The 22,883-nt window shown below is 30.4% G+C and overlaps 1 protein-coding gene across 5 annotated transcripts; it reads left to right on the forward strand.

Moving 5' to 3' along the window:
- Positions 1 to 578: 578 nt before the first annotated feature.
- LOC142333131 (uncharacterized) lies at positions 579 to 22,439 on the forward strand. Of its 5 annotated transcripts, XM_075380059.1 has the most exons (6): positions 585 to 1,193; positions 9,592 to 9,698; positions 12,492 to 12,680; positions 13,762 to 13,870; positions 19,032 to 19,249; positions 22,065 to 22,435. In XM_075380059.1, exons 4-6 carry the CDS (start codon positions 13,846 to 13,848, stop codon positions 22,302 to 22,304), a joined length of 483 nt encoding a protein of 160 aa, XP_075236174.1. In that variant the 5' UTR covers positions 585 to 1,193; positions 9,592 to 9,698; positions 12,492 to 12,680; positions 13,762 to 13,845; the 3' UTR covers positions 22,305 to 22,435. The 5 variants fall into 5 exon arrangements, with proteins under 5 accessions (XP_075236175.1, XP_075236176.1, XP_075236177.1 ...); XM_075380060.1 differs by lacking the exon at positions 13,762 to 13,870 and having other exon boundaries at positions 579 to 1,193; positions 22,065 to 22,439; XM_075380061.1 differs by lacking the exon at positions 13,762 to 13,870 and having other exon boundaries at positions 579 to 1,193; positions 12,601 to 12,680; positions 22,065 to 22,439.
- The last annotated feature ends 444 nt before the right edge of the window (positions 22,440 to 22,883 follow it).

Below are 22,883 nucleotides of genomic sequence, written 5' to 3' on the forward strand. Positions count from 1 at the left end.
CATCTGCCGAAGAAGAATTAAAAATTAGAGAGTAAAAATTCAAATCAATTAAGACTTTTAAATCTATATGTTAGTTATTTTATTGTATTACATTTAATTTATGCTTTTGCTGTGTTGAGATCCCAACTGAGATTCTCAATAAGAAGTGAAGAAATGAATCCAGCCATATTTTTTTCATAAGATGATAGTGTGATACTATAGAAAAAAGAATTATAGAAACAAAAATTGTTCTTTTTTTCACAGAAAATATTAATTACAAGTGTATAATTTTTGTAAATGTATTAAAAGTTTTTTTTAATTTAATATATATAGTGTCCCATATAAAACGCAACCCATCAATCACTCATCCATGACATTTCAAAAGTCAAGCTTACTAAAAAATTTCCTGATATAAAAATTAATAAAGTTGATAATGATACATCTGCTTCAAAAGTAACAGATGATAGCATTACATGGGTAATATCGACTACGGTGGAATCGTCCTCGATTATCAATAATACTGGTGTTGAAATTTACAACGGCAAGAATCGGCGACCACAATCGAAGATGATAAAGAACATCAGAAAATCACCCTGATTCAATCAGGTGAGTCATTCGATTGTAATAATTTACCGATAACATCATCTTCATCGGATGATAAAACTACTATTATCGATGATACGAGTACAGTTGATGATTTAACTACTAGTACCGGTGAAGAACATAGTACATCAGAAATTCACACATTTGCTGTACAAGGTGGAACGAAGAGATATCGACACAATCGCAAGATACTGTCAAAACTACTGATACTCGATCGATTAGCGATGATACAATCGATTCACGATGAGAAACACCGGATACTTTAAATTTATCCAGTTATTGCGATGTTGTTTTAAAATTATCGATCGAACATAACATTTCTCATCTTCATTCTCATCATTGTGATCAGTCAGAACAAAAAATAAAGAATAACATAAATTAATCAACTTGTGTCAGTAATAATAAAACAACGATCAGAAGAATCTTGACTGTTTAATAGTTATAGTAATTATAATAACAAAGATAGTTCATCAAAAGAATTATTAATCGATTATGCATCTGCTGAAAATGCGTATAATGCGACGGTTTATAATTATATTAAAATCGTCAAATACTATATTTTATTCTGCAAACAACAGCCGGTTGTTGTATTACGTGATGTACTTTTTCAGGTATGTTTGTATGTACTATATTTATGTGTGTTTATAATAAATAATGATACTATTTACAAAAACATAAAATTATTTTTCAGCTTTACTGCTGTTCCTGATTGTTTGATTTATCCATTGATGATTTATCTTCTAACTCTTTTCCATTTTTTAACAAAAAAGCTACTTTTAGTGATAAACAATTCTGTAGTATTAATGTGTTGCTAGTATCACATAGTGATACTGGTGAGTTGCTTGATAAGAATTTTCATCATACACTACAGCTTTCTCTTTACAATGAATGTCCAGCCGAATGGTTAATGGTTTTGTTGATAGTTGAACTTTGTTATTTCTGGTTTTACCAGTCATGGATGTACAAGGTTTTTAATCTTACAAAAATGTTTAAGTAAATTATTCAATTTTTATTTATTTATTTTTTTTGTCTTCAGTCATTTGACTGGTTTGATGCTGCTCTCCAAGATTCCCTATCTAGTGCTAGTCGCTTCATTTCAGTATACCCTCTACATCCTACATCCCTAACAATTTGTTTTACATATTCCAAACGTGGCCTGCCTACACAATTTTTTCCTTCTACCTGTCCTTCCAATATTAAAGCGACTATTCCAGGAAGCCTTAGTATGTGGCCTATAAGTCTGTCTCTTCTTTTAACTATATTTTTCCAAATGCTTCTTTCTTCATCTGTTTGCCGCAATACCTCTTCATTTGTCACTTTATCCACCCATCTGATTTTTAACATTCTCCTATAGCACCACATTTCAAAAGCTTCTAATCTTTTCTTCTCAGATACTCCGATCGTCCAAGTTTCACTTCCATAAAAAGCGACACTCCAAACATACACTTTCAAAAATCTTTTCCTGGCGTTTAAATTAATTTTTGATGTAAACAAATTATATTTCTTACTGAAGGCTCGTTTAGCTTGCGCTATTCAGCATTTTATATCGCTCCTGCTTCGTCCATCTTTAGTAATTCTACTTCCCAAATAACAAAATTCTTCTACCTCCATAATCTTTTCCCCTCCTATTTTCACATTCAGTGGTCCATCTTTGTTATTCCTACTACATTTCATAATTTTTTTTTTGTTCTTGTTTATTTTCATGCGATAGTTCTTGCGTAGGACTTCATCTATGCCGTTCATTGTTTCTTCTAAATCCTTTTTACTCTCGGCTAGAATTACTATATCATCAGCAAATCGTAGCATCTTTATCTTTTCACCTTGTACTGTTACTCCGAATCTAAATTGTTCTTTAACATCATTAACTGCTAGTTCCATGTAAAGATTAAAAAGTAACGGAGACAGGGAACATCCTTTTTGGACTTCCTTTCTTATTACGGCTTCTTTCTTATGTTCTTCGATTGTTACTGTTGCTGTTTGGTTCCTGTATATGTTAGCAATTGTTCTTGTATCTCTGTATTTGAATCCTAATTTTTTTAAAATTCTAAACATTTTATTCCAGTCTACGTTATCGAATGCCTTTTCTAGGTCTATAAACGCCAAGTATGTTGGTTTGTTTTTCTTTAATCTTTCTTCTACTATTAATCTGAGGCCTAAAATTGCTTCCCTTGTCCCTTATACTTTTCCTGAAACCAAATTGGTCTTCTCCTAACACTTCCTCCACTCTCCTCTCAATTCTTCTGTATAGAATTCTAGTTAAGATTTTTGACGCATGACTAGTTAAACTAATTGTTCTGTATTCTTCACATTTATCTGCCCCTGCTTTCTTTGGTATCATAACTATAACACTTTTTTTGAAGTCTGACGGAAATTCCCCTTTTTCATAAATATTACACACCAGTTTGTATAATCTATCAATCGCTTCCTCACCTGCACTGCACAGTAATTGTACAGGTATTCCGTCTATTCCAGGAGCCTTTCTGCCATTTAAATCTTTTAATGCTCTCTTAAATTCAGATCTCAGTATTGTTTCTCCCATTTCATCCTCCTCAACTTCCTCTTCTTCCTCTATAACACCATTTTCTAATTCATTTCCTCCGTATAACTCTTCAATATATTCCATCCATCTATCGACTTTACCTTTCGTATTATATATTGGTGTATCTGTGTTTAACACATTATTAGATTTTAATTTATGTACCCCTAAATATTCCTTAACTTTCCTGTATGCTCCGTCTATTTTACCAATGTTCATTTCTCTTTCCACTTCTGAACACTTTTCTTTAATCCACTCTTCTTTCGCCAGTTTGCACTTCCTGTTTATAGCATTTCTTAATTGGTGATAGTTCCTTTTACTTTCTTCATCATTAGCATTCTTATATTTTCTACGTTCATCCATCAGCTGCAATATATCGTCTGAAACCCAAGGTTTTCTACCAGTTCTCTTTATTCCGCCTAAGTTTGCTTCTGCTAATTTAAGAATTTCCTTTTTAACATTCTCCCATTCTTCTTCTACATTTTCTACCTTATGTTTTTTACTCAGACCTCTTGCGATGTCCTCCTTAAAAATCTTCTTTACCTCCTCTTCCTCAAGCTTCTCTAAATTCCACCGATTCATCTGACACCTTTTCTTCAGGTTTTTAAACCCCAATCTACATTTCATTATCACCAAATTATGGTCGCTATCAATGTCTGCTCCAGGGTAAGTTTTGCAGTCAACGAGTTGATTTCTAAATCTTTGCTTTACTATGATATAATCTATGTGATACCTTGCAGTATCGCCTGGCTTTTTCCAAGTGTATATTCTTCTATTATGATTTTTAAATTGGGTGTTGGCAATTACTGAATTATACTTCGTGCAAAACTCTATAAGTCGGTCCCCTCTTTCATTCCTTTTGCCCAGCCCGTATTCACCCACTATATTTCCTTCCTTGCCTTTTCCAATGCTTGCAGTCCAGTCTCCAATTATTATTAAATTTTCATCTCCTTTTACGTGTTTAATTGCTTCATCAATCTCTTCGTATACACACTCTACCTCATCATCATCATGGGCGCTTGTAGGCATATAGACGTTAACAATCGTTGTCGGGTTAGGTTTTGATTTTATCCTTATTACAATGATTCTATCGCTGTGCGTCTTGAAATACTCCACTCTCCTCCCTATCTTCTTGTTCATCACGAAACCTACTCCTGCCTGCCCATTATTTGACGCTGAGTTAATTACTCTAAAATCACCTGACTAAAAGACGCCTTCCTCTTCCCACTGAACCTCACCAATTCCTACTTTCCTACTATATCCACATTTACCCTATCCATTTCCCTTTTTTATTAACTTTCTTTAAAGTAAACATCATTAGTATAATTTTTTTTCTTTTTAACCTCCAAAATCACCGTTAGGCATTGCTTCAGAGGATGAAGCGAATGACAAGTAGCGTGTGAAAATGCCATGCCTGACCAGGATTTGATCTCGAGACCTACGGATGAAAGGCCGAGATGCTACCACTCGTGCCATGGAGGCTGGCATCATCAGTATAACTTGCAAAGATATAATACTGCTTGTATATTCTATACAAGTAAAGTAAATATACTTATAAGTCTATACTTGTACAGAATAATTGGCTAGAATTTATGTCATGCTGCTATTAGTACCATAACTTACATTTTAAATTTTCAGCATCTAACAAATAAATTATTTTTTAAAAATAATATTTTAGCATTTTAAGTCTTTCACAAGTTCAAATAGAAATGGATTAATTATACAATAGATCTTCATATAATAATACAGTGCATTCCTGGAGAGCAGTTATGAATTGATTGGTTATAAATCAATCCTCGAGTAATGCTTGCTCATATTTTTTCAGATTTAATTGCTGGGCAATTCTCTTTTAGGATATTCTTTTGATGAAGTTAAATTGGTATTAATTGAGCACGAGATTCAGCATTCTTATTACTGCTCGATATTATGTAAATTCATGTTTACGTGATCTTTTGTTGTCTAAAGACCAGGCAAACTAGGCATACTTTCTTCTTCTTTTGTTTATATATATTTGCAGTGTATATGTTTCACTAACGATGTATTTTATTGATATTAAACATAAAACTGAGCATTCACCTTTTTCTGTTACTATAGCTAACAACGTATTGGGATAGTCTTCTTTATTCACAGCTTCATCTAGCAATTTAATACTATAGCATTGTACATAGATTGAAATATATTCAGCATTTTATATAGACTGATTTTCTAAATTACTGAGTACTGACACATGAAATTCTTCCACATTTTTGATACTTCATCTTCTAAAGTAGTTTTTAATGATTGTAAAAACAGTTGCCTGATTAAGAGGCATATGATCTGATTGTGTGTAGTAGTAAATCCATTCTGTTGAAATTTGTTTCCACTTTCAGTTGGAGACTTGCTTTAATTTCATTTGACAATGTATATCTAGATGTGTAGCTCTTCTTACTTTTAAATTGTCGTCTTTACTTATAGTTGAATGTAATAATTTACATCTTGCCACAATCTCATGTACTTTCATACCTGATTCTTTTAGTTTTAAATTTGTTTTTTTTTCTCTAGTGATTGCATTCCTTGAATTTTTCATAATATATACATATTTATAAATGCAAAGTAATAACTGCACAACATGATGTGAATACACGGTAATCAGAAATCTTTGACTGAAATATTAATTCTGATGTCTGAAATAGTATTTCTAACAGTAAAATTATATTACATTTCAAAAATATTGTATTGGTGATGCAAAATATTGTGAAGTAATTAAAACAATGTTGGTTAGAATAATTTCATCACAAGGAACGGCCAATTTTTGTGTTGAGGGGGGTAGTAAAATGATGTTGAAGTATAATACCACAAGAACTAATGAATGAACAACAATAGAATTCCTTATATTTATGTGACATATTTATTGCTTATTTTTACTTAATTAAAGAGGTTTTAATTACGTTTGTTATTATAATGAGCAGTTGTAAACTGATGGTCTACTGTACTAATTTTTAATTGTAATAAGTACAAGAGTGTAAAATATAAACCGTACATTTGTTTTTACATTTATTAACACAGAATAAAAATGCAAAACATATTTATTGCTTTTCAACATAATCACCTTGAAGTTCTATATATTTTTTCTAACATGTGGGAAAAATGATGAAGAAAAAGGGAGCTTGTAGATCCTGTCTATAAAAGGTTTGCAGACATGTCACAAGTCAATTTTACCTGAGCTCCTCTACTTTGTTGACACTGGGATCTATGTCCTCTCAATGCCTATTTCATGGTCCAGACAAAAAGAAATCACAATAAATAAATCTGGATTGTGTGGAGCATATTCTAGGGGTTTTCCCAATAAATTTCATCCAATCTATTCTGAGTCCTAACAGCTTTGTGCTTGTTGTGTAGGAGAATCACATCTCTGATTGGCTATTAGTACCTTTTGCTCCTGTAGGGGGCTTTTCACTGTGTCCAAGAGCTCACAATAATGTACGACAATCATGGAGAAAATTGATGAGTAATATTCCTTTCCAGTCCCAAAAGACAGCAATGATGTTTTCAGCTGATGGAGACATTTTTACATTTACAGGACAAGGTTTTTCACTCCTATGTCACTCCATACTCGCCAACTTAAATCCAAGAGTGTATTGATAGACCCACATCAAAATATTCAATGCAAAAAATTATTTTTCTCATTGAAATCGATTCAAGAACCTTTGGAAAATTTTCTGTCAGTTGTGGTTCTGATTTCTTGTCAAAAGCCTTGGAATTCACCTTGCATAGACTTTGTGATTATGGAATGGCACTTCCATGACCAATATCCACTGAAACAATTTCATCAAACTATAATATGCTGATCACCTTTAATAAAGTAACAGATCGATTGAATATTATCAACCGTTACACTTGACCTTGAACATCTATTGTGATTCATTTACTACTGCTTCACATCCTCCTTTAACCCTTCAAGGACCAAACCCTTTTTGGAGATGATTAAAAAAAATTGCATGCTTTTATTATTGTTGGTTCAAAAACTGTACAGTGCCTTACGGTGACTATTTGTAGCTTACGCTAAAAAATTTATAAAATTTTTTATTACCAATATTTTACAGTTGTTTTTTTTTTTTTTAATTGAAGGGAAACCAATGCACTATCAACTGGAAATATTTTTTTATGGTCACATCTTATTCAAAAATTTTTCTAAAGATTAAAGAACCCAAAAAAGAAATAAAAAACCCCCAAAAAATGAGTTTTAAGTCACTTAACTCAAAATCAAGAAACAGTTCTACTAAGGAATCATGATTTTTAAAATTGTTGTCCTGTTTTGTGTTAAACCTGAAGATTTCCTGATTTTTGGCTCGAAATTGAAAAATTTTAGTCAAATTTGTAAAATTAAGTTTTTAGAACTGTCAGTGTACAAATCACTATCAGGTTGAACATTCCTAAGTTCCTGATCAATTTGACTTGGTGTTTGAAATACATCACACATTTAGCATTTTATAGTAATTTGCAAATGAATATTGGTGAAAAAGAAAACAAAACATTAAGATGAAATAAGTATAATATTACGATCCAAACATCACAAGCAATTAAAAACAGTGATAAATCAACAATGTTCTCAGCTCATCTGATAAATGCGCAATGTTCCGGTGTGTTGCGTACTGTGTAACACACTAATAAGTACAGTAAATGATAAAAAAAAATAAATAAATAAAATAAAGCATTTTTTTTCACTCTTTAACAAATTATGATTAAATGACAACTCAAAACATTAACAAACGAACGACATTTACGTATTACTCAACGAACACGATTAAAGGTTCTCAAAATATAAAAGCTTCAACAGTCATTAAGTTCAAAATAATAATTATTTTTGTTTACCATCGGAATATTAATTGCAATATCATGTGCCACTTTAAACAATAATAATTGTAACCTCTATCAAGAGTACTGTCATATCTGCCATGATAATCAAGCATGTGATCAGTACAAACGTCATTTTGATGCTGACAAAATTTTTTCAAACTATCTTGCATAAAATGAGATTGAAGAAAAATTGGCAGTTGGTCTTTTTAACATAAAACTGAACCTGATGATCAATCAACAAGTGGTCTTCAAAAGGTTAAATGAGCTCGCCCACCATAAATTTAATAAGTGATATTATATCCCTAAATTGTGTATGCAGTCTAGTTAAAATTTAAGAAAGTTTAACACCTTATTCATGAGGAATGAGATAATACATTGCATAAGCAACAATAGAACCTCTTGCTCTGATAAGACTGTGCTTATCAAAGAGATGAAAATACCCAGGCAGCTAGAGTGTCAGTCCCTCCCCTCATCTCCAGTGACAATATCTCTTCATGTCAGACCACTCATATTAGTATGAGAGCTGTGAAGACGAAAGTTTGGTTTATACTTCACTGACTTGCATATTATTCTGTAGGTTATCTTTCTTTCTGTTCTGTGTTAATTTTTAACTTCAACATTTTTACACCTATCTGGTTATCTGTTCTATATTGTAAAATCTTTGTCTTCCTCTATAGTTTTTACACTTTACATATTGCATATTGTTACTGAAGTAAGTGCACCCATGATCTTTTTTATGAAAATTGCTTCTGGAAAGCGAACAGTATTATGCTCGATCAAATTTGAACGATAATAATTAAAAAGTATGATAGGCTTTTAAAACTGAACTTTATTTTTCTACTTAATTATTGTTTAAATATTTATATCTTGTTGAAAGTTTTCCCTACTATTATTGTGGAAATCCACAGCTAGTTTTGTAAGTCACTCAGTTATAACCTGTTTGACTTTCCAAAATCATTTAATAATTTTGGTCATTTCCAAAATTATTATTCCTTGAAAATATTTTTTTAGTTTAGAAAACACATGAAAACTACTTTTTAAGAATTGGTTTAGTTTATTAGTGAGCATTATCATTCACTCAATGCAATTTCGTTTGACTTTTTTTAATTTTTTTCAAATGGTTGACCATTATAATATCTTTATCAATTTATTGAAATGGGACATTTAGAACAAAAGAATAACTACCCTTAATCCTCAGAGATTTAATGATGAGCATACACTTGTCAATCCTAGTTCAGTCAGGAAGGATTGAAGCATTACTGTGAATCACTTTCAGAGTGTTCAAATTACAATTCCAGAGTTTTAGGGATTCAGTTAATAATTTTCTCATAAACCAGATATTTTCCTGAATAAATGAAAATGTATATCGATGGATCAAATCTAGTGGTTTGTTTACATATCTGCAACTGCTATTTTCTATATTTAATGTAATCGGCGTCTGGATGCTGTCATTTGTAGCTATGTAAAAGTATGTAATGTGAAAGGTACTTATCTGTATCTATTTTTTATATGACATTAAGTCATTTTATTGCATTTGATAAATATTTAATGTAGTTATAATTTTCTTAGTTTATACAAGTTAGAAATTATATTTTTCTATTTATTAAATTAATTTTTGTTTCTTTATATTTTTTCAGGCCCTAGATTTCTGGTTGGACCAAGCTTTACCTGTTTCTAGTCTGGAGTGTTTCCTTAAAGATCACTGGGATATTGTTCATTATCCACTAGGGATTTTATTGTTTGGGTAAGGTGATTTGTCAATTTTTCTTTAAATTCAAGCATATATAAAATAAGTTTTATTGTTTGGATATTTAGGAATTTTTAAACAAGATTAAAAATATGAGGTCATTTAATAAGTAGACAAACAAAAGTTTGCATGAAGGCGAACATGTTTGACTATTCAAGTACATGAGTTTAGCTATATACTCTGCTATGCAGTCTATCTCCTAATAAGTAATTAGCACTAATCTGCTATGCAGTGATTAGTTAATATACAAAATATACATGTATATTTTTTTTTATTCTAATACGTCTGTAATTATAGATGAGCTGTTATCAGAATGCAGCTTAGAAGAGCAACATAAGCTGTTTATTTCTTTGAAGGCATAAAACCAGAAAATATGTTTTGCTAAATATATACTGTATAAATAAGATAAAATTTTAGGTACGGTTAAGTAAATTCAAAAATGATAAAAGTGTAGTTGATGTTTGTTCCATTTGTCCAATAGTGGTATTATCAAAAATTCTGAAAACCATTGTGGAACAAATGATTTTAAACAGTGTTGTGTTACTGTGAAAGAAATTGTATGGAAATCTATCCTTGATGAATTGCAATATTTTAAGAGATATGGTGGCTGTTGAGTTCTGAGAATGCTTACAGATGTGTACAAAATATTAAGGTTATAGATCTATAAGGTCGTCTGGAAAGTAATGTCACCAAGTCTACAAGTATGAAAAAAAGGACTTTTATTTAAAATTTAGAGTTAATGGTTGTCCCAGGAGGTATAAACTCATGGTGAACGATTCCTCTGATATAAAAAAAAACGACAATGAGCATATGGTCTTGAACTTTGATTTGCTCATTTGAGCCTTCTTGGGGTGAGGGGATGCCAAGGTCTGCCATTTGGCACGTTGCCTCTTCGTTTTGGGGTCGTACTGGAATATTCACGTTTTATCACCCGTGATAATATTGTCCAAAAAGTCAGGATCATCTTCAGACCTTTCCAAAACGTCTTGACAAATTTCCACTCGGTGAGATTTTTGGTCGTCAGTCGAAATTCTTGGGACAAGCTTTGCGCACACTTTTCTTATGTGCAAATCCTTGGTCACAATCTCATGGACGATAGTTATTGGAATATTTAACATGTCGGCCATTAAATGAACACTCATTCAGCGGTCTGTTTGCAAAGGTTCTTTCACACGAGTCAGATTTTCATCGTTTCAGGAGGTTAATGGGCTTCATCATTGATTTCATCGTGGCCTTCCAAAAATGCCTTTTGCCATCTATAGACTTGCCTTTGTGAAAACACTCATCACTGAAGGCCTATTGAACTATTGGAAAAGTTTCCGCTGCAGACTTGACAAGTTTCACACAAAACTTGATAGCATATCTTTGTTCCAGTGAGCTCTGCATCGCGACTTGTACAAGAGACAAAATAGTAGTTTATAAAGTCGCCCGTCCTTCACCTTCAAGAGCTCAGAGACGACTGAGCAAGCACTCGCTTGGTAGTTGACACCACGCCACTATCAATCCTGGTGGATGATAGTGCGCGTTGCAACATACAGTCGCTTTACAATAAAATGTATGATATTACTTTCCAGACAGACCTTGTATACAGAACTGACGACTTGTAAGGATGAGACATTTTTTAACCAAAATACTAAACGCCTATGGTGAGACCGGATATGGCATTATGAATCTGAGAAAAAAAGGAATAGTTATATACTGGATCTACAATAATAAAGGAATTCGAAATGCGTTCTTCTGCAAAGAAGTGATGCCTACTGCCTTTTGGCAGTAAAATAGTAGCATAAAAATACGATTCTGTGCTATTATTTGGAAATTCAACATATCATCAATTTCATTTACTGTCGTTAATGAAAAACATTTTCCAACATTAAATATGTGTTGTTGAGGAAAAACGTTATTCTTCAACAGACGATACTTGTCCACATATCACCTCGCGATCAATGAATTTGTTTGAAAACTCTTAACACATAACAGTTCTGATTTGGCACTGTTGTGCTAACTTTTTGGTCTGTTAAAGTCTGTTTTATGCAGAAGGAAAGTTTCAATAATAATATAAATAACCGTGTAAATGTTCTGAGATCAACCTAAAAAAATCTTTGTTGGTGTATAGGTTAACTCAGGACAAGTGCATAGTGAAGAGTGATTGTATAAAAAAAAAAAATGTATAAATATTTGTATCTGTAAGTACTTGGTAATGAATCTGTGAGTGTTTCACTTAATTTATTGAATGACCCTTGTAGATAATAGTGCAAGTATTATGTATTCAATAAATTGATAAAGTCACGTTTGAAAAATTAATTAAACATAAATAACTGTAGTATTGTTCATCAGAATTATTGTTGACCATTGATCAGTAAAAAGAACTTGTATTACTAAAAAATAATGTAGTAAAATTAAGTTTTACACTAAGAAATATCTTGATTCAGTTTTTGTGTGACTTTCTTTCAAGTTACCATTATAATTAAATTTACTCAAAGATTCTAAGCTAATATTAGCAAGAATCTCACTTTTGTTGATAAAATTTTAAAACATTTAATATAATAATAAATGATAAGATGTCTTCATTTATGACATTAATCATACACTAATCCAAAACAGTGTTTTATCAAATAAAAAATTAGAATTAAAAAGTCCTTAAGTATAAAATTAGTTAATGGATAACATACAATGTTTACTAAATAGAATTAATTATATAGTATGTATAAAATTACTAATTAGTATATAGTAAATGATTAATTATTTTTGGTACAATTTTTTTTGTTGTATAAATCACTGTAAAATTAATAGAAAAACACCAGCTGCACTAAGAAGAATGTTTTAACATATGCAGATGGTTATGGTTCATAGCCGAAATAAATATTAATATAATATCTATTGCTTAATTCTTGTTGGAAAGGGCTTGCCAGTTTGAAGTACAGCACTAGAATTTGAATCATTCATGCTTGTGTAGTAACATCTCCTTTTACTTAGTTTCAGGTAATAATATGTACATGATATTTCCAGTGTAAAGAATCATTTAATATTATATTTAGGGCTTTTATTGTAATAACTACTATAATATAATATGTGTGTTTAGTATGACTTAACTTTTTTTCTAGTTGTATTTGTATAACTGGAAACTCAATTTCTGAAATTCATATTAACACGACTGCTGCATTTAACTTAAAATTACATTTTCACTCAAATTATTTATATTTAATATTTTCACTTACAATTATTTTCTTAATCTTTCAAAAATCAAATAGCTCCTGTAGTAGTCATGTAATGTTCTGTAACTTTTAATGAATGGTTTATCCTTACAAGATCACCACTACAGAACTGTTCTGTTACAAAGTAATGGGCAAGTCATATTTCTCTTATAATAGCTGTTTGAAAACTTACACAGTAAGCCGAATTACTTGGTGATCCTAACCTTGCTAACAAGGAAACTCTCAGTCCAAAATTCCAAAAGGATATTTGATATGAAAATTGTTTAAAAATTTATTTTTTAAACCTTACCATCTTGAAATCTTTTACATATCTCAGAGAATAAATTACAAAACCTTTTCCTTTATTTGGGATAAGGAACCCTTTTTTAAATCTCAAAAGAGGTTTTATTGAATATAGTTTAACATTTATTTTCCTTAACTTTCATTAAATCAGATTTTGTCATTCATCCATAATCTTATGTTAAAAGAAAAATAGACACATATCTAGGTAATAAGTTGCTAAAAGTAAGCTTATATGTAATGCAGAGATAAGATTAATGTAGTGTGGTGTAGCAGTTTAGAAATTTAACTTTAATTATATATGTAGCGAGTTGTACTCTTCTTAAGAAAAATATTTTCAATCATATAGCTATGTAAATTGCAAAATCTTAATTTATCTCAAAAAAAACATTTGCTTAGCCTTTCCCAGAATGATCTAAAAAAGTTTATAAATGAAAGTTTCCTTGGTTAAAAAAAATCTCTTTTTTTGATGTATAAAGAGTTTGATATATTTATATTGATTTAATTTTGAAAAAAGTTATGTTTCCTCCTTCCTTCAAAATTTTGAAGTAATTTTTATGCTTTTATAGGCAAGATCCAGCTGATAAATCAATCGAATCAGAAAAGATTCTAAATGTAGGTTGTCAACGGAATTTAATATTTTGCTATGTTCTATGGTTGAAGATGTTTCTCATAAAAGTAAGTTTTTTTAAAAATATTTTATTCTTAAAACCTTTTTTCACTGTTGGATTTATTTCAGCTTATTTTTGTTTATAATATGTAACAATCGTGATTGTAGCCAATTTGATGAGACACATAAGGCGTTTCCTAAAATGGCAAATCCATTCTTCCATTTTCAAGAATATCTAATATTCCATTACGGGTCTATTATAACGCGTAACACGTTATAACTATAATGCTTCCTTCTCATCAGCAAAAAAAAATTTTTTTTAAGTCAGCCCGATCTGTCTGAGAAAATTATGTACAGTTATTTCTTCACTGTTATCATTTAATCTATTTCTGTGACAGTTAATTGATGCATGACTGAATGATTTATTCTTGCTTGCATTATATCTGTTTATATCTGCTGTTTAGTATATTGATATGCAGTATTGGTTTCCAGTTGGCTTCTTCACCAAGCTGGAATATATTGTTGCAAATTGTTGTGCCTGGCTCACTGAAATTCAGGTGTCATTTAGCTCTACAATTGCTACCGTCACTGTTTTACTGCAGGGTTTTGCTGTTCGGCCCAAGTCATTATTTTCAGTCAGAGAAAGTATCTTAAAATTATTACCTCTTATATCTCAAGAGATCTTTAAAATACACTGTGGCTAAAAAAAGACTGGAACAGATAATTTAAAACCCCAAATTAATGTAATCCTGTTTGTTGTAAAATAGTCCATTGTATAAACTTGCACAATTCAAGGGCAGATAATTCATAGGAGTAAATTTGTGTCTGTTATTTTTTTGAAAATTCAGTTAATGATAACTTGTTTATTGGTTAAGTCACATTACTGTATATTAGAATAGATTCCGTTAAGTCTTTGAAATTATTCCATTATCATTAATAAAAAATAAAATAAAAAAAGAAGAGAAGAAGTACCTTCCTCTTCTGTAGCTCTGTACTTATGTTGTGTGTTATATGAAGAACTTGATCCTTTTGATTGGCTGTATTTTTATTTAATCAGTTTTATATATAAAAAAAAAAATTACCACTTGGTTTTGTAAATAAAAATTTTATTAAAACAATAAATACAGTGTATCCAGAAATTCGCTGTCAATATGCTTTAGAATTATGTGGTGCATGGTGTTAGATTGGTTGCCCTGTGGGTTTGTTGACCATTGCTCAGAAATAAACCAAGACTTCAGTTGTTGAGTTGTGATTGAACGTGCTTCGTTTTGTTTATTGAAATCAATAGTCATGAGAAACGTAATGGTTTTTTCAGTATAGGAACATGTTTTTCTTGTTAAACACATCTTTTGTGAAGGTGACAAGTATACTGATTTACTGAAGCACAAGTTTTCTGAAAAGTTCCCCAATGCTTCTGTTCCTCACCAAAATTCGGTTTGATTTCTTATTGAAAAAATTTAGGCAATAGGCTCTGTTGAAGATAGCGATTGAAATGAAATACCACCTAAACTAAACGAGCAGAAGCTTGTTGATATTTTGGATGCTATGGCTGAAAATCTATCAATATCAATGCGTAAGTTAGCATAGCAGCAAGATATCGGACTTGCTACTGTACATAAAGCTGTAAGAATAGAATTGAATCTTTTCCCCTACAAAGCAATGTGTGTTCAAGAATTGAAACGTACAGATTATAACAAAAGACTAAATTATTGTTTAAATGTTTTATTGACCAAAATTCGATAGGTATCCTTGATTTTACGTTTTTTACAGATGAAGCGTTTCATCTACGAGGATACATTAATTTACAAAATGCTGTGGTTGGCAATAAACCTCCATGAATTACACAAACAATCTTTACATGAAGCGAAAATTAGAGTCTGGGTCGATGAGAGTAGAACGCATATTGTGGATTCAATCTTTTTTGAAAATACAGTTATTAGTGATCGTTATTATGCTGTTTTAACCAATTTCATTAGATGGTTAACAGAAATGGAAATAAATGGTTGGTTCCAACAAGATGGCGCCACAGCTCACACAAACAAGTCAACTTACAAAACTTATAAAATTTCTTTAGTGAATGAATCATTTCAAGAAGTTTGTGGCTTTCATGATTGCCCAATAGGAATCCCCCTATTACTTTCTATAGAAGGTAGTGAAACAACCAGTGTATTGCAACAGATTACACAAGACGAACTAAAAACTGCAATAACGCCTTATGTACGAGTCATTCCAGTACATCAGCTGGTTAAAGTGTTTGAAAACAAATTGAAACGTGTACAATATTGTATTGATGTTGTAGGATGTCATTTTCAACTATTTCAATTATTGTAATATCCATTTCTGTAAAATAATGAAATAAATATACCACGTAATATTTAACAAAGTTTCTTCATTACACTTCCATTATTCCTTTGCATAAAAAATTTCCGAACGCACTGTATATATAAAATATTTGCTATAAAATATCAGGTATTTTTTTCATCGCACTCAAACAAAAAGGCAACCTTTTAAAGTAAGTCTCCAAACTCCATGGAACTGTGAGCGAGTTTTAATGTTTGCTATAAAGTCATATATTTCATCAAGAAGAATGTGAAGTATTAGATAATATTTATTTAGACAACAAATCGGAGCAACTTCACATTTCATTAGAAATCAGTGTAAGAAATCAAACAGCCCCTAGAAAATTTGATGCTGGATATCTTCTATATGATGACTGCTTTGTTTCACCGATTTTTTTCAGCAATTTATTATTTTTTATGCGTTGCAACTTATTTCCAACAACAATCGACTGCTTGTTTTACCAGACTATCTTCAGTTGATTTCATGAAATAAATATGATTCAACTGATCACACGATTCACAAAGGTTGGCTGAATGCTAGCTTCTTTGAGAGTTAGATCAGCTAATTTGTTTCCTGGCATTGTTACGTCGCTAATAACATAACAGAAACTGATATCTTTTATGATTTTTTTAAAAATAAAGATACATATTATATATTAAAAATTATAGGATGTGTGGTACATCAGTTTGTATTTGCATTATACATAAGAGTAAGCAACAGAAAATTATCAAATGATTACAATTGTCAAAAGATCACTTAAAAAATGAAAAAAAAAATTTTTTTTAAAACAATTTAACATTAATACGAGGGTTATTTTTTTCCAAGGTCCAATCAGTCTCCCCGCGCAAAAATCTGATGAACCTTTGAACATATGTGTTGCGCAGCGTCTCTAGTATGGCCTTCAATCACGCCGTGTCACTTCATTTAGTTCTGAACACGCAGCTAGCACATAAACATGTCTACAACAATAGCATCTCCCGCCAAGTGTGAAGTGCGTGCGGTAATTCGATTTCTTCAGGTTGAGGAGTGTATGCAGCTTGCAATTCGTCGACGAATAAATAATGTGTATGGTAAAACTTCAATGAGCGACAGCAAAGTGCGACAATGGTGTAGGAACTTTAAAGCAGAACGTACAGATGTTCATGATGCAGGCGGTCAGGGAAGGAAGCGAGTGTCAACCAATGATCTCGTTGAGCGAGTGGATGAGGCAATTCAAGAAAATCATTGGTTCACAATTTCTGTATCGAGTGATTTGTTTCCTGAAATTTCAAGGTCAGCTCTCTACACCATTGTGAGTGAGAGACTTCAGTACCGCTAACTGTGTGTGTAGAAACATGGCTGAAAACACAGGTGGCTATGTTCTATGACGATGGTATTGGAAAGTTGGTACCATGCTACAACAAATGTCTAAATCGGAGTGGTGACTATGTAGAGAAATAGTGTAACTATGTAAGTACTTGTTACAAATAACAAATTTTTTATTTTCACTGTGGTTTTAATTTCGTGACAGATCGGACCTTGAAAAAAAAATAACCCTCGTAGTATGTAACTCAATGGTATTGAGTTTCAGGATAGAGAATTCTCATTCACATTTCATGGTTTTAAAAAATTCCTACTTTAAAAAAAATTCATGTCCAACAGAACATGAAGGATTAATCTTATAGTTAAAACTTTTTAATAAAATTATTTCAACTTAATGTGATGAAATTTACTAAATATATTCTTCCAAGATCCATTATTATTCTGATGTTCCTGATAAAAATGTTGATTACTTTAATCTGATCCGGGCAGATCTATTCATATCATAAATTCCCTTTGTCAGTTAGAGAAAAATAAAGTAACAGCGAGAAAAAAGAAAGTAACAGTTAGAGAAAAAGAAAGTAACAGTGTTCAGAATCGAATATTCAAAACATGTTATAATGAAATGATGATTCATTTCTTTCTGATAAGCTGAATATTTTTCAAAAATTTATGAAGAGATTTGTGTTTAATCTTTTATTTTTACAGACAAAAAATGTGTTAGAATTTTTTTGTATATCAGATTTACTATTCAAATTTACTTTCCTTTTTGGTACTTACATAATAATGCCACCGCAGCTACAGCTTTATTTAAAAACAAAGTAGTCAATCGGATTTCAGTGGAAAATGGGCCAATATAGAGTTTAACATAGATTCAAAACAGTCTCTTTATTTATTTTATAAATATAATTTAACCAAACTTAACCTACGCTCGCTAACCTTGACTAATTAACACTGTAATTTTTTGAGTATTTATTTAATAAATTCAGTAATTATTGCAATTATTTATTATTTAAATAACAAATAGAAAAAACATTACAGTGCTAATTAGACAAGGTTAGCGAGTGAAGCGAGCGTAGGTTAATTTTGGTTAAATTATATTTACAAAATAAATAAATATAAATAACCATTTCTTAAAATTAATAAAGAAACTCAATAAAATAAATACTCAATTTTAAATAAAGCTGTAGCTGCGGTGGCGTTAATACGTAAGTACCTCCTTTTTTTATTTGGCTTTCTTACATTTTATTAACCTCTGTGAGTCTTTAATAATACCAGTTATTTTTTTTACATTATATAATGTGCTAGTTTTGGGAATACTTTACTTTTAGTAAAAAGTATATTGATGAGTGCTTCTTTGCACATCTGTGCAAAGTTTTTTTTTCACAGATTAACATTCTGTGAGATTTTGTAACATATTAATAAATAATTATTAACATGCAGCTTACTATGTCTTATGTAAGTTAAATATAGTGTAAACAGTTAATCTGATTTATTTGAATGTTTTTGATTAATGTTAAATCAGTTAAGTGCAGTCATGTAACCCTTTAATTGTATAATCAATTTATACAATTTTGACAATATTTTTAGGTCGACCTTGTCCTGAAATGATTAATATATTAGTTGGATTAAGCTGGACTTCACATCCACACATTAGTATGTCTTCTACAGAACAATCGATACAACATCATTCTGTCATTTCAGTCAGGCAAAACAGCAAACAAGATCCTGAGTCAAGATTAATGAGTATCATTGATGAATTATGCAATCAACAAGGTACTCAGCCGTATATAGACATCAAATTTTCAGTGTGTATTTTATTTTTTAATACATTATATATATATATATATATATATATATATATATATATATTTTTATATTTATTAGTGCTAGTCCTTATATCAGAGTTTACATGGGAGCTATGTGTTGTGCACCCTACCACTTCACATGTGCTACATTGCAGCTTATTAAACATTGTACTTGTTATCAAGGTATTTGTAGCACCAAATAAGATATATTATTTAATTTTAAATTTATATTAATACCTTGTAGTAAACTATCCTTCTAAAATTAGAATTTTGGAATGTAGGACAAACATAACCTTTGCTAGTAGCAGTTACATTACACCTCTTAAAATTGTTCTGTGAGCTCTATCTGTGTACAGTTCTTACAAAAAAAAGGTTAATTTTTAGTAATTCTACTACTAGATAGTGGTAAAAATTGTATGTAAACTTTATTAAGGATTGTAATCCATATAATTAGGTTAATAAAAATACCTATTACAATTTTATATCAGAGCATTATAAAAAAAAAATCATGTTGCAATAAAATCCATACTATCCATATTAAATAGGGTTGATATTAATTTGGATAATGAAAGCCTGGATAATCATTAGATTACATGAAATATCTTATAGTAAAAGTCATATATGAGAGGTTTTGTAATTACGAGGGACGTTCAATAATAACGAGACAAATTGATGCAGAGAAAAAGAGGTTCATTCAGTGACAATGAAGCTTTTTGAGGGCCAAGTTGCCAACCTTGGGAACACATATTAGGTTTTCAATCATAATTAATTTAAACATACGCTTTTGTTGATTTCAGAATGTCAGGTCTGCTTGAAATGTGTATGCCAGAAAAGCAATGTTCAGTGATAAGATTTTTGCTATCAGAAAGTGTGTAACTGGTGTAAATTTACTGAAGAAGTTGAAACAGTGTGGTGAAAAGTGTTTAAACTGCAGTAATATGTGTGAGTAGGTGGAACAGTTTAATTCAGGCAGAACAAGTGATAAGGCAAAAACAATAGGGTGCTCTCTCAAAAAGTGTGAAGATTCTCTTGCATGACAACACACGCTCCACATTGCTTAGAGAACGGAAGAAATGCTCAAGAAGTTTGTTTGGGAGGTGATGTTACATCCTCTTTACAGCCCAGACTTTGCTCTGTCTGATTTTCATTTGTTCGTCTCACTCAAGACTTTTTATGTGGCAAGAAGTTGGACAACGAAAATCAGTACACGAGTGGTTCAAACAGCAAGGTTTGAACTTCTACGCTGCAGGAATCAAAAAGCTCACAGAACAGTGAGACAGTGTCTAAATGTTGATGGAGACCAGTTTGAAAAGAAGTGTAAGTTTCATTGTCATTGAATAAAATTGTTTTTTTGTCTACGTCAATTTGTGTCTTTAATTATTGAACGTCCCTCGTGTGTTGGATATACTTACCAATTTATGATGATGCAGAATGGATTTATTTCTACTTTTCTCTTTAAAATTATATATTATAATTGAACTTTATTAATATAAATTTTTTTTTATAAAACTGCAATGTTGCACTTTTAAGAGATTAAACATGGAAATTTAAGTTTTAATTGGCATAAACTTTTGTAAATATTTTATATGGGTGTAGCATTTTAGGTAAAATAAACAGCACTTAGTTTAAAAGACATTAAATTGCTTAAAGAAAAAAATGGTAATTTTTTTTTTTGCTTTAGTTTATTAAATCATTTGGGAGCTACACAGTTGCTTAAATGAATAATGGCTATTAAATTTATCAGTATAGTATTTATTTAATTGGCATTCTAAGAAAGTCAACATATTTTCTTATGATTTCTTCATCACATTCAGTATCCTGCTTCACTTGAAGTCACAATCTCATCAGTACCTAGAATTTACATCACTGTTGTCCACTGCACAACAGTTGTTAATTGTATAAAACATTTCCTGTGGTTTTTACGAGCCTGTAAGAAAATAATATTCTATCATATCTTTGTATATCTCTTTAATAATGATTATTGTATATAATAATTAATTTCATTAACTTGTGTTTTGCAAAAATAGACATTAAGTAATTGTAAATAAAAAATAATTATAAATCTGGTTACTAATTTAGAATGGGAATAATTTAGAATTTTAAGAAGATTAAAATTCTAAATATTAAGAAGATTATGACAACTGTAAGAAAGGAAGACTTATTTATAATCTGTAAAAGAATCAGTAATAGTTATAAGAGTAGAAATTAAAGAGTGAAAAGAAGAACTTGGATTCAGAAAGGAGTGAGAGAAGAAGGATGTACTCTGTCTCAATTGATTTTCAATTTTTATATAGAAGAGTTGAAGGTAAAAGTTGTGAGAGGCATAATTATCAAATGAAAAAAATGAGGTGCGTAAGATTTACTGATAAAAACGGCATGGATTTATTCTTAAAAGAGAAATTAAGATAAAAATAAATAAAACTAAAAAAAGGTAATGAAACTGAACAGAAATGTGGATGTTGTGTCATTAAATATTAAAATGGTTAACGCAATATATCAGAAGTTGCAGAATTTGTTTATTTATGTTTTAAAGTTATAAAAGGATGAACAAAGTAAGTCAGACTTCAAAAGCAATTTGGAACAAGCAAGAAAGGCTTTTTTTAATTCAAAAGAGGTATCTACTAATATCAAATCAATTCATTTAAGAAGTAAGGCAGAGACACTACCACTTTGCCAGTTTTGTCAGCAATATTATTAAAATAAAAAAAAATACTGATTTTTATAATTTAATGAAAGATGGCTATAATGTGTTTTTTTTTTTTTTTTTGTAAATTTTTAATAAGATTTTTAACTAATTATTTATTTTATTTTATAGGGTAGTGATGATGAATTAACATCACAAACTGGGGAAGTAATTGCATTCATTTGTGGCCATCGATATGATGGTAATACTGCTTTAGAGAAAGCTGCATTAGGTGCAGCGCATGCATTAAATCAAAGCGCACTACCAAATATTGCAAATGCACTTCATACGATGTTTCAACAACCTCAACTTGTACGACATTTTGCATGTCCAACATGTATTCTTGGTTGTATTGAATTAGAATTAATATAAATCATAATTATATTAAATCATTTTTTATCGCAACATTTAATTATAGTAATAAAAATAATTATAATAATCACTAATTAATGTAATTTAATGATTATAAATTTAAAAGAATAATTATTGTTTTATTAAAAAAAGGAAAGTATTTTGTATTTTTTTTAAGCACATTAAATTAAAATAGTATGATGCTACAAATAATGCTACGATTTATCTAAACATTTTTTTTAATATTTGTTAACAGATCTGCTTCTGTGCATGTTTCTGGATGTAGCCTCCCCACTGTGACCATAAATTATGGTCTTGAAAGTATTTCTTATTGGACTTTTTTGTTATCTATTATATGTTGTTTTATCTTATTTTAGGCTTTTAGAAAATATAGGCCTGGCATTAAAGCAAAATGAGGATTTATTGGTATATTTAAAACATTGTTATCGTTTATGTTGGTTTATTTTAAAAAGCAGGATTATTGTTTTTTTATCTTATTTTTTCTTGTTTAATAGGATTAATGAGTTTTTTAATACTTCAGCAGAAATCATTTATCATTTTTATGATAATAACTACTGTTTTTGTGTATTATAATTAGAC

This window comes from Lycorma delicatula, chromosome 12 (assembly GCF_047948215.1).
Source record: "Lycorma delicatula isolate Av1 chromosome 12, ASM4794821v1, whole genome shotgun sequence".
Lineage (NCBI taxonomy): Eukaryota > Metazoa > Arthropoda > Insecta > Hemiptera > Fulgoridae > Lycorma > Lycorma delicatula.